At 42.6% G+C, this 12,272-nt stretch overlaps 1 protein-coding gene across 1 annotated transcript; it reads right to left on the minus strand.

Moving 5' to 3' along the window:
* Positions 1-1,293: 1,293 nt before the first annotated feature.
* LOC130187770 (G-protein coupled receptor family C group 6 member A) lies at positions 1,294-11,867 on the minus strand. The gene is made up of 6 exons (XM_056405648.1): positions 11,667-11,867; positions 9,622-9,913; positions 7,036-7,878; positions 6,184-6,399; positions 5,610-5,727; positions 1,294-4,077 (listed from the first exon to the last, which is right to left on the minus strand). Exons 1-6 carry the CDS (start codon positions 11,834-11,836, stop codon positions 2,927-2,929), a joined length of 2,790 nt encoding a protein of 929 aa, XP_056261623.1. The 5' UTR covers positions 11,837-11,867; the 3' UTR covers positions 1,294-2,926.
* Between the last annotated feature and the right edge of the window lie 405 nt (positions 11,868-12,272).

The following is a 12,272-nucleotide window of genomic DNA, read 5'->3' on the forward strand; positions in this document are numbered from 1 at the left end:
GTGACTATGATTTCAGTTTTCATGTTACTGCACCTCGTTTATGAGAATTCATGGTTTTCTGATTTGTATTCATCATGTCATTGAATTCAATGGACCAGTGCTGTCTTCAGTCACAACTGCCTCCAGTAAAAACCACAAAGGCAATGTACTGTTTTCAATGTGTGTTGTTTAGCTAACTGTAGTGTTATTTTATTCATTATAAACACACTCCAGCTGTTGTCACCCACATACTCAACACGAACAGAAATGTTATATTATTATGAAGAACTCCTGCATAGCAACACTTGATCAAATCTCTATTTGCTCAGCCATGACACAACAAATACTTTCACCGACAATAGCTGCATTGTGACTTCAGCTGTTGACACAGAGGATGAACCACAGAGAGTCAGAGACAACAGAGTGTCGGCTTCCAGTCATTGCTGTTTTAAGGAAGCTTTCAGTAAAAGCTGACAATCATAAATCTCTGTTCTTGTAAACCTCTGATTTGGATGGTGACAAATATGGTCTGAGAGTGAATGTGGGCTAGAAGGAAATGATGGGTTTTCTGGTGTTTTGTGATCAGTGAGGACAGGCCAGTAGTTGTGTTTGAGCATGAGTAAGTGTGCCTGTGTGTTGACAGGAAAAGCAGCTTTAATACCCTTGAGGGGGATCAGTAGTGATTGGCTGACACTTGTGTAACAGACTCAGATTGTTATTACTGTGCTATTCTCAGCTGTTTCCCCTCTAGCCTTTTCTCTCAGACTTGCACAACAAGAAATGCAACCCCCCCCCCCCCCCACCCACCCACACACACACACACACACACACAGATCATGTCAGAGATATGAGGAGCTGGTGTGTGTAGGCATCGCTGCAGAGAGTCTGCTGCTTAAGAACAAATAATAATGAATATATTATTCTATCATTTTTGGTGTTTCTGATGGTGACAGGTTAATAGATTTGAAATAATCAAGAATTAAAAAGCACATCCATAATACAGTTATCTCAATAAAAAAACACTAAATCCCAATCTCTGAACCAAAACAACAGTTTGATATTATCGGTGAAGCACTGATGAGTTCAGGAGGTTTTAGACTGGATCTGTGAACCTCTCACATTATCAGACAATCTGGTACTGACCAAGGTCCAGGAACTGATTTGTCCTCTGATTGTCTGGAGGTAAATCAGTGCTAAAATAAACTCCTGACTGCTGACTTTGGGTTATATTAGCTTGTAGTCTTATAACAATATGAAATAATGAGTTATCTTTAGTCTTCTGTGTAGTGAATAATACAACACGTTTCAGTAGAACACACAAATTAACTTTACTTGGATTTCCAGCTGAAAATATCTTACAAAAAAACATCTTACAAAGAAAAGGAGCATGGTATTCAGAATGACCTCCTGGTGGTTGTCTGCCTCCTCCACTCAGACTAGTTTCAGGTTACATCCCATAGTCATATACAATAATAATAATAATAATAATAATACATTTATTTGCCAGCGCCTTTCCCAGCACTCAAGGACACTTTACAGAAGATTAAAAACACAATAAAAATAATAAAAACAACAGACAGTTAAAAAGAAAACAATGAAATTACAGCGAATATGCAGATTGAAACAGATGAGTTTTGAGTCTTGATTTGAACTGGAGTAAAGAATGGACGGCTTTGAATGTATAGAGAAGGATTTTGAACGTGATACGGAATTTGACTGGGAGCCAGTGGAGCTGCTGGAGGACGGGGGTGATGTGGTGAAAGGAGGGGGTTCGGGTGATGATACGGGCTGCAGAGTTTTGGACCAGTTGGAGCTTATGGAGGTATTTGTGGGGGACACCGAAGAGGAGTGAATTACAATAATCAATGCGCCAGGTGACGAGGGTGTGAACTAGAATGGCAGTGGTGTGAGGGGTGAGAGAGGGGCGGAGACGATTAATGTTGCGTAGATGGAAATATGCAGACCGAGTGATGTTATTAATGTGGGAGTGGAAAGAAAGTGAGCTGTCGAGGATGACACCCAGACTCTTAACCTGTGGGGAGGGGGACACTGTGGAGCTGTCTATGGTGAGTGAAAAACTGTCAGCTTTGGATAGGGAGGATTTGATAATAAGAAATTCAGTTTTATCACTGTTTAATTTGAGGAAGTTTGCGGTGAACCAGGATTTGATTTCAGAAAGGCAGTGGGTGAGGGAGGAGGGAGGGAGAGTGGAGTTCGGTTTACTAGAAAGATAGAGCTGGGTGCGAGGGGGAGGAGGTATATGATGAAGAGGAGGGGCCCCAGGACGGAGCCCTGGGGCACACCTGAAGTAACGGGGGAGGGCTGTGAGGTAAAGGACTTGAGCTGAATGAACTGAGTGCGGCCATTGAGGTAAGAGTGGAACCAGAGAAGGGGGGTGTGAGTGATGCCAATGGAGGAAAGTCTACTGAGGAGGATGGGGTGAGAAACGGTGTCGAAGGCCGCACTCAGATCGAGGAGGATGAGGATAGAAATCAAACCGGAGTCAGATGCCATGAGGAGGTCATCTGTGATCTTTATCAGGGCTGTCTCAGTGCTGTGGCGGGGACGGAAACCGGACTGGAATTGTTCATATAGGCTGTTTTGGGAGAAATGGGTGTGGAGCTGAGAAGCAACAGTTACAACAATATGAACCATTGGTGTGAAATTTTGTCATAATTTCTGTGAAATCTTGAGTTATGGCTAAAAAGTGTTTTCTGAGGTCACACTGACCTTGACCTTTGACGTTCAACCACCAAAATCTAATCAGTTCATGCTTGAGTCCAAGTGAACGTCTGTGCCAAATTTGAAGAAGTTCCTTCAAGGCTTTACTGAAATATCGTGTCCATGTGAATGGGAAGGACGGATGTATGTACGCACAGACAACCTGAAAACATTATGGCTGCAGCTCTGACTGTCGCTGGTGTGGCATACAAATTAAAAACTATTTTTAGATGGATAAACTCCTACATCGCTTCGTCACATTTGTTCCTAGCGTATTATACAGTGGATAGGAATGAGTCTTTTCATCAGGTGTGGGAATTATGACAAGCTCTGAATCAGTAGGGCTGACCTCGCCCGTCAGTATAGTTGTCGTGCTTGATACGGAGAACCTGTTGTTCTTTAGTGAGGGTATGTTCATATCAGAGACATCGTACGTGTCTGAGCCTGTCTCTGCGTCAACATTTCCACTGGAGATGACTCTCCACCTCCTCAGAATCCTCTCCAGTGTGTCGGTCTTTGACCCACAAAGTGCTTCGTAGCACTTGGGTAAAAAATGGCAGAAAATGATGCCATAGCTGGAGACTAGAATGGCTGAAGCCTGTGTAGGGGTGCCCTTTTCCCTGTTGGTAATATAAATTGGGATAAAACACATCCATACAAACAAGTACATCAGCATGCTAAAAATGATGTAGCCTGTTTCACTGAACTCATGAGGAACCTTCCTGCCTTTGTAGGCCAAGAGGAAGCCAATGAATGCTAGTAGAGCTATGTAGCTCAACATAGTGGCAAAACCTATGTATGTGTCACCCTCACTACACTGGATTGGATTTTTCATGCTCTGTGGGGATGGAGGTATCTGACTGACATGAGGAGAGTCTAAGATCATCCAGAGAAGACAGATGATCCCCTGGAGAGTTGTTATCCCAATGACAATGACAGGTGGGTTGTAACATTTATGTAGCCGCCTGTTTACTATCTGACCAAAGGGAAGGAAAACCAGGAAGGTGCGATAGGCCTTGACTAGGATGGAGGACACACACAAGGTGAAGCCCATGGCATACATGACCTGGCGGGCCCTACAGAGGTGTACACTAGGCCTGCCCATGTAGCACATCACACTTGCGAAGCTCACTGCCAGGCCAGCCATCATCACAATGGACAACCTCACCTCGGCTCTTTTCATAGGCAGAGAATCTCTGTACACCAGAAAGATAATGAAGATAACCAGCAAAAGAAAAATGCCAAAGGCTGCAGCTGACAGCTGGGTGATGGGATGAGGATCACTCCATCGAATGTAGGAATCCCATCTTGGCTTGCAGTGATCCCAACCCTTGAGAGACCAAGTTCCATTGGGGCACTTTTTGCAGGCATTAAAATCTGTTGAAGAATAGGATAATGTACAAATTAATTTAGGGTCTGCTGGAAACCAAATCTGTCCTTCACAGAGACAGACTTACTTTTAAAGGCCTTTTTACAGTCATTTACTTATATAGACCGCACTACTCAGATGTATGCCTACCCCATGGGCATAGCCATCTGTAAGAGCTGCAGTATCTCAAGATTACAGTTTTTTGCAGTTGCTTACACACTAAAAGTGAATGCTCAGACAAAAATATCAAAATCTTAAACTTTTATGATCATGCATTAAACTACAGAACCAAAAGCACAAACACATTTTCTGCTTTTCACTTTGTTTTCAATTCTGCAGCACACACTTGCAAAAATACTACACACTTTTTCTTACATTAGAAACTTTGCTCAAGCATTAAACTGTGGGAAAACACAAAACACACCTGAATGTCACAACACCCACCCACAGACCTGAAAATACTTGTACAGGAATTGAAGACCACTCAATCTGATCCTTGGTGCTACATATACTGTAGACCTCAAGTGAGCTTCTGTGAGAACTTTGCAAACTGTGACAGCGAGGGGAAGAGGAAGAGGTAGAGGTAGACAGAGAGGAGGTGGAAGATAAGGGACAGAACAAAGTAGTCCAGACAATAGACGGACGCATATTTCATATGACATTCAGACCACTTTTGTGGACCATTTCATAAATCATTGCCCGGCACTGGAGGAAGCTGGGCAGAGAGTCCAGAGCAACCTCATTCCATACACAGTAGCAGTCAAGAACAGGTCTTCAACCTTCTACTAGACTGAACCTTTCACTGCATCGGCACTAACTTACAGTGAAGCAGCTGTACACGTTCCATTAGACAGGAACAGTGTTAGAGTCAAAGACTTTCTCTATGAATATGTACAAGTAAGTGGCAGTGATTGTGTTGTGTTGCCAATGGATACATTCAGACAAAGTAGTATGTGACCTAGGTACTAGGTGTCTGTGAGGGTATTTGCCTATCTGTCCCAACCCACCACAGCCCCATCCCTGTGTGAAAAGGTAGGCTTACTTAAACCATATTCACAGGTCAGTGTAAACATGTTCTGTGACAGTCCTGGACTTTGATGCAGCTGCAGCGGTAAATTCTACTGTTCTGTGAAAACCCGTTCTGGTAAAATCTGCTTTTTTCGGAATATTATTTTTCAGTTTTTCAATATTTCTGTGTTGTGTGAAGGCTGTATGAAATTAAAAAGATATACAAAGTTGTAAAGGCAGCAATGTTTTATGTTAAATTCATATCAAATTCATGTGTTGTTGCTGCTTTCAAAGAGTAATTCAGATGGTGCATGTGTGTATGGTTTTTTGTTAATGAAATGCCATTTTGGAAAAGGATTGTCAGGTTTGAGTTTGACATAGGGTTAGGGTTAGTGATAAGCTTACCTCATATTTGGCTTGTGTGTGGAGTTTTGACACAATGAGCCAAATTGTGAAATAAGTGTGGAAGCAATTGCAAAAAAATGTAACATTTTGAAGCTAAATATAAAATCAGCGTGTCAATAAGTCATACCGGGTCCATCTGAATAGGTCCCCTCCGCACATTGGGTGCAATTGTAACAGCAGGATACGTTCAAGATCTTCTTCACCCAGCCACGGGGGCAGCTCGCTGAACATCTGGACCGAGGCTTCTGTGAGAGCAAAACAAGAAAATGGGCTGAAACATACTGAGGTGTCATGGTCATACTCAGAGACTACCGCGGTTAAATAGTGATCTTGTGGTCAGCAGTCAACAACTAGAGTGTCTGTGTGTCTCAGACATAGTCATGCACTCAACACCTCCTGGGTATCTTGGTTATTGTCATTGAAAATCTATCTCAGCTGTTAGTGGCCAGATGTTTCTGCCAGTAAGGATCTACCTATACCCCAGCTGACATATTAAGGGTTCAGTGGGCTAGAAACAAACTACAGTAGCTTGAACATATGTCATCCAACCACATCTAAAGGCCAACTTTTCAATGGCCACACTTGAAGGCCCTATGATGACCATCTGACATTTTCTGCTGACTCAGGCACTGTCCTGATTACACTGACTCTTGCAGTGATCAAACCTGTGAGTATATGCTTTGAGTGTGGTGTTTTCTTACCGTATTGTTGCCTGTTGAGAGCCAGGTGAAACTTCCCACATCGAGTTCTACTTGTTGACCAAGGACATGGTATTTTCCAATTCTTCTAAATCGTCTGTATTGTCCATACTTTTCCCATAAAATCAGATTATACCCGTTCACAAAATCACCATTTTTGTCAAAGTAGAAGTTCTGGTTGTCAAACGTGAAATTAACTTTCTTCAATTCTTGGAGAAGCTGCAAAGCAAAGGGCAAAATTTGTATGAATCATTGATTTTAAGGCTGTGTCCTAATTCAGGGGCCGCATCCTTCAGAGGCTGCATTTTTTGAAGACCAATTGCGTCACAGCAGCGCGACTAGACCATCCTATTTCAAAGGCTCCTTCAAATGAATCCTTCTTTTCCTAGGTGTGGCCTATCACAAGATTCACTGTCCACCACTAATGAAACCAAACAACGCTGTCAGAGAGTCTGAGGATTACACTGTTAAATGTAAGTATTGGGTTTCAGTTCAACAGATAACAATACAACTGTGAAAACAAAGGTCCTAAAAGCCTCAAGTTATTGTAAAAAAAAAAGTCACGCATTGTTAAGGTTGCTTTGTGATGCAATGGTAAGGGCGGGCACAGCTGCTTGCTGCACAGTAAAACACCTTCATAGACCAGACTGTCTCATTTCAGTTCAGACTTTGCAATCTACAGCGGCTATGCAGGGCCATACCTTCGTAGACCACGTCCTCTGAAGGATGCAGCCCCTGAATTGGGACACAGTTTAAGAATTCAAAGGAAACACATTACTGTAGTTTCTAAAGTATGGAGAAGTTACATTTTCATATTTGAATATGTTCTCATTTGAAGATGACATCAATTCTTACCTCCCATGGTGGGAAGTTGATTTCTCCGGAGCATGAGGAGCTGTTGCACTTCAGGAGCTTCTTGAGAGCATTTGCTACGGCCCACACAGCGACTTTGCTGAGGAAGGTTTCACTTGTGTCAGCAGCTGTCACAAGATAGTCATCATTTTGCTCTTGGGGATCCGTGACATTGCATGCATTTCCAGATCTAATTTTCAGCACTTCAGGTGACGCACAATGGGATGGAGGGTTGTTTGACAAACATTCAGAGGAACAGTTGAATCTCAGGTTCTTGTATTCTTCAATGAAGTAGTTATATCCTCCTGGGGTTGCTGTGAGATTCTTCAGATAATTATCAAATGATTCACTCTTGCTTGCAACAAAAGTGAAGCCCAAGATGTCCCCAACCTTGTTAATGTCATCTATCCGGGTAAGAGACCAACTCCTGGACCAGATATCACTAGCAATCCAGATCCTTGATGTGTTGGTCCGGATCATTTCCTTAAAGAGGACCTCCACAAGACTTCCCTTGAGGATTAGCAGTACCACCTGGGCACTGGAGGAACGGATCTGCTGAGCCACCTGCTCGATACCGTCCCTGAGGTCTGAGTCATCAAGGTTATGAGGCAACACCTTACGGTAGGCTATGCACACATCATTTGCCTCAGCATCTTTGAGGAAGCTCTCGTACGCTGCTTTGCCATATTCATCATCTCCATACACAACCCCTACCCAGTTCCAGTTGTAGTGATGCAACAGTTTGGTCACTGCTTTGATCTGATGAGAGTCACTAGGAATAGTGCGCAGGAAAACTGGATAGCGCAGCTTATCGCTCAGCTCGGGTGAAGATGATGTGGCACTCAGCTGATAAAATGAAATTAGACAAGAGGCATTTTGAATATAAGAGAATAAACACACATTTACAGACAGAGGACAAGTTAAAGAAATAAAAAAATAAAAAAATTAGTGGAGAAATAGGATTAAAATGTTGGTTTGACGTGTATGAAATTGATATCAATCATATGTTATGACCTTCACAGAGATGTGTTAGACAGCACTCTCCACCATCATCATCAAAACACCACAAGAGAGAATATCTTTAAGAAGAATGGTTCATCCTCCAGTGGAGTTCAGAGACCAGCGAAGCTGCTCTGGAGACACATGACTAAGACACTTTCTCCTTTAATTTGTCACCCGTCTATATGTATATATATATATATACACTCACGATCACAGAGCACTTCATCAGGAACACCTACACACCTGCTTATTCATGCAATTATCCAATCAGCCAATAATGTGGCAGCAGTGTAAAAATTCTGCAGATACAAGTCAGGAGCTTAATGCTTCAGAGGAAAGTGATCTCAGTGACCTTGACTGTGACATGATTGTTGGTTTGACTTATTTCTGAAACTTCTGATCTCCTCTTCACAAACAACAGTCTCTAGAGTTTTTATTCAGACTGCAGCAACAGCAAAAATATCCAGTGAGCAGCAGCTCTGTGTTGATGAGAGAGGTCAGAGGTCAGAGGAGAATGGACAGACTGGTTGGAGCTGACAGAAAAGCTACGGTCACTGAGATAACCACTCTTTACAACTGTGCTGAGCAGAGAAGCTTCAGAGTGAAAAGCACAATCCAACCTTGAGGTCTACGGACTACAACAGCAGAAGATCACCTCAGGTTCCACTTCCTGTCACAAAGACCAGAAACCTGAGGCTACAGTGGAAACAGACTCACCAACACTGGACAGGTGAAAACTGGAAAGACTTTCCCTGGTCTGGTGGGGAGTGGGGAATGTTTTCTTGACTCACAATTTACCTTAACACCAATCAATCATGGTCCGAATGCCAGTGTATCTGAGTGTTGTTGAGCCCATAATTCCTCTGTGTAGTAGGTTATTATGACCCATGGTTAGGTTTGTTGCTAGGCGACATATTGTGGTTGTAGTAATGATGACAGGAGCAAAGGGAAAAGTGCGTGATGTAGTACAAAGAGAGACAAAGTCCACGTCAGGAGGAGGTTGTAGTGGATGGTTGCCACAGGAGAGTGGTGTTCAATTCCCATGTGAAACTAGCTGTTTATATTGTAACCATGACAACAAAGATTGTCTAATGTTGAGGAAGTACTTATTTTAACCCAAATCACAATTTTTTCCTAAACCTAACCAAGTAGTTCTAGATCCTAAACCCAACAAAATACTTGTAGTCTCTAAACCTATCCACTAGTTTTAGTGCATAAACCTAACCAAGTAGTTCTAGAGTTTAAACCTAACCAAGCCATGACCGTTATTATAGTAACCACAGCTTTGGCCTATTTGATGGAGCTAGGCCAAATGTTTCCCACTGCTTCCATTGTTTGTGCTGATCTAAGACAAACATCTCTTGGACTGTACAGAACGCAAACTAGAAATTGATAAAGATCATCCAACTCCATTGAAGAAACCGAACATATTTCCAAATATCTCAGAGTATTTCTTAAACAAATGCAGCCTCAGCATCGAAGACTAGATGCACATTATTAAATCAGTAGACTCCTCAGCAAATCTGATGTTAGTAGAAAACAGTAGTAGTGATCAGAAATGAAAATACACATTTATTAAATACTTACTAAAGGGACCATATACACATTTAGCAGTCTGGCCAAAGCAATGGACTCCTCAGAGTACAGCGCTCCTAAAATAATCTTGACGGTGGGCCTGAAGTCGGTGTAGTCGCAGTTAACATTTAGAGAGTTGTTGACTTGGAGCATGTGCCCCACATCCTGCAGAGCTTTGCTGGCGTATGAGCATGTGTCACACATCATATATCCAAGATGCACTCCTGGGAGGAAACCAGATGCATTTATCTCCTCAATTTCATGGATTATAGCCAAGGATTTTAGAAATGATCGCAGATCAAAACTGAAAAAAGACAATGTAGAAACCATTAAATTCTGTGTTTGAAGAACTGCGGCAAAAAAGCAAGTTATTTAGTCATTTTTATAAATGTAAATATATAGACTCCATATATTAAAGGTGTTTCAGTCATAGATAAAGAGGTGAGGATCCAGGACTGTGTGTCTGACATCCTCTACACTGCAGACTTCTCTTCCAACTCCACTAACTGCCACCTGCAAAACTTTCTCTGATGACTTTTCAATTGTCTGGCTCATCACTGATGAGGATAACAGGGAGTACAGAGAACGGATCCAGGGCTTTTTGAACTGGTGCCATGAGGAACCACCTCCAGATCAAGGCTGGGAAAATCCAATAGCTGTTGGTGGACAGGCCGCAACCTCCAAGGCTGACCAATGAAGCCAAGACTGAAGAACCAAAACCTGCAGTTCCTCTAATGACCACTAGAGTCTGGCTCCAACAGTGAGTCAGTCCCCATAGACTCCCATGTTAAAATGTACAACTTTACAGCAGAAATAAACATGTTTACAGCCTGGTACAAAAAACTGTTTTGGTCTCTAGAGCTAATTTCCTCCTTCATGACAACTGTTTATATAACTCACCTGTTCACATTTTATTAAGGCTTAAAGTTATGTAGGATTGTTAGTGTGGCTGCTTTGAGTGACAGGTGGGTGAGCGTATGCTTGCCACAAACTGACATGCACCGATTGTGACAGTGGAGCAGCTCCCTCTGAGCTTCAGAAACCTGTGGGTGCCGTCACAGAGGCTACGTCCATCTTTATTTACAGTCTATGATGGTGGACTTCCGCAGGCACAAACACTCTCCTGTCGGGCCAGTGAACATCCAGGGACTGGACATTGAGATTATGGACTACCTTGGTGTTCACCTGAATAAAAAACTGGACTGACTGCAGACTCTATCTGCTCAGGGGACTCAGGTCTTTTGCAGTGCAGGGGACACTTGAGGACCTTCTATGACCCTGTGGTGGCATCAGCCATCTTCTATGCTGTGGTCTGCTGGGGCAGCAGCGTCTCCACTGCTGTCAGGACAAGGCTGAACAGACTGATTAAGAAGGACAGCTCTGTTCTGGGATGACCCCTCGACCCAGTGGAGGAAGTGGGCGACAGGAGGATGATTGCTAAGCTATTATCCCTGTTGGAAAACATCTACATCACTGACAACACTGAGCAGCTCCTCCAGTAACAGGCTGCTGCACCACAGTGTGTGAAGAAGAGAGGTCTTTCCTTCCTGCTGCTGTTAGACTGTTGAACAAACACTGCACTCAGTGACTGACAACTCACCATGTGCAATATTCCTTATCTCCTGCTATTGTTGTTATATTTAAATATCTCATTTTAAATACTATGTTATTATTGTTTAAGTATTTGATATAGTATAGTATTTTTCCTTCTTTGTACTGTCCACTTTTACATCCTCTGACTTAATTAACAGAAAAGTACAATTTAGTGTGAACAACTTATAGAGAAATGAGCTCACACAAAACCACAAAACACTGAGGACGGAGACTTTGAACCAACAAGGCTACAAAACATCAGAATACTAACTGATTTATGTAAAGGCAGAATATCTGTCTGTGAGATTCTGAAATGTGACTGAAAAATTTAATTAATTTTAAAAACATTTAAACAGTGAATAATCTGAACTATCCACTGAGCTACATGTGAAAACTACTGTCTATATCCCTGTTGATGTACGAATACATCTCATGTAATAAATCTATCATCATCTTATACTCACTCTGAGCAGAGGAAGTTTTCAGGTCTAATCCGTCCATTAATTCCGATCACTTTGTGATGACATGGCAACATTATACCGATGACCACGTCCCCCGGAGCGTGGGCCCCACAAATGGGTTGACTGATGTCACATCCATTCACACCCGGCGGCAGGACGCCGCTCAGGATCATCAGGGCCGAGAAGCAGCGCAGCACACCACACGTGTGCATGGTGACCGGAGCAGTAACTGCTGCAGAGACATTCAGGAGCTATTTGATCTCTGACATGGAATTTGGGAGGTGCTAGACACAGTGCATACAAGAAACCTGTTGTAAAGCAGAAATAGAAAGAATGCTTCATAGATCAAATCTCAGTCTCCACGCATTTCCCACTGTGACCAAAGAATTTCTTTGACTGACACAGATCACTGTTTCTGTGGTTCTGATGTGGGGAGCAGGGACCCAGACCAGCTGTGTGTGAGCGAGTGAATGAATCTATTTTCCCTGTATTTTAATAAAAGCAATAGGGTGCTCATGTGTGTGTTGAACTGGTTGTTGTGCAGCCTGAACTGTGTTGTTGCATGGTTGCTGTGTCTCTGCTCTGTCTTCTTGCTTTGTGAGTAGACTG

This window comes from Seriola aureovittata, chromosome 19, assembly GCF_021018895.1.
Source record: "Seriola aureovittata isolate HTS-2021-v1 ecotype China chromosome 19, ASM2101889v1, whole genome shotgun sequence".
NCBI classification, from domain to species: Eukaryota; Metazoa; Chordata; class Actinopteri; order Carangiformes; family Carangidae; genus Seriola; species Seriola aureovittata.

What these genes read in the sequence shown, in the direction of transcription:
- LOC130187770 (XM_056405648.1), bottom strand. Translation starts at nt 11,836, where the DNA reads ATGATCCTGAGCGGCGTCCTGCCGCCGGGTGTGAATGGATGTGACATC. An exon ending in GAAAACTTCCTCTGCTCAGA is followed by an intron (nt 9,914 to 11,666) that starts GTGAGTATAAGA and finishes GTCTTTTTTCAG; the next exon opens with TTTTGATCTGCGATCATTTC. An exon ending in TCTCAACAGGCAACAATACG is followed by an intron (nt 5,728 to 6,183) that starts GTAAGAAAACAC and finishes TTGCTCTCACAG; the next exon opens with AAGCCTCGGTCCAGATGTTC.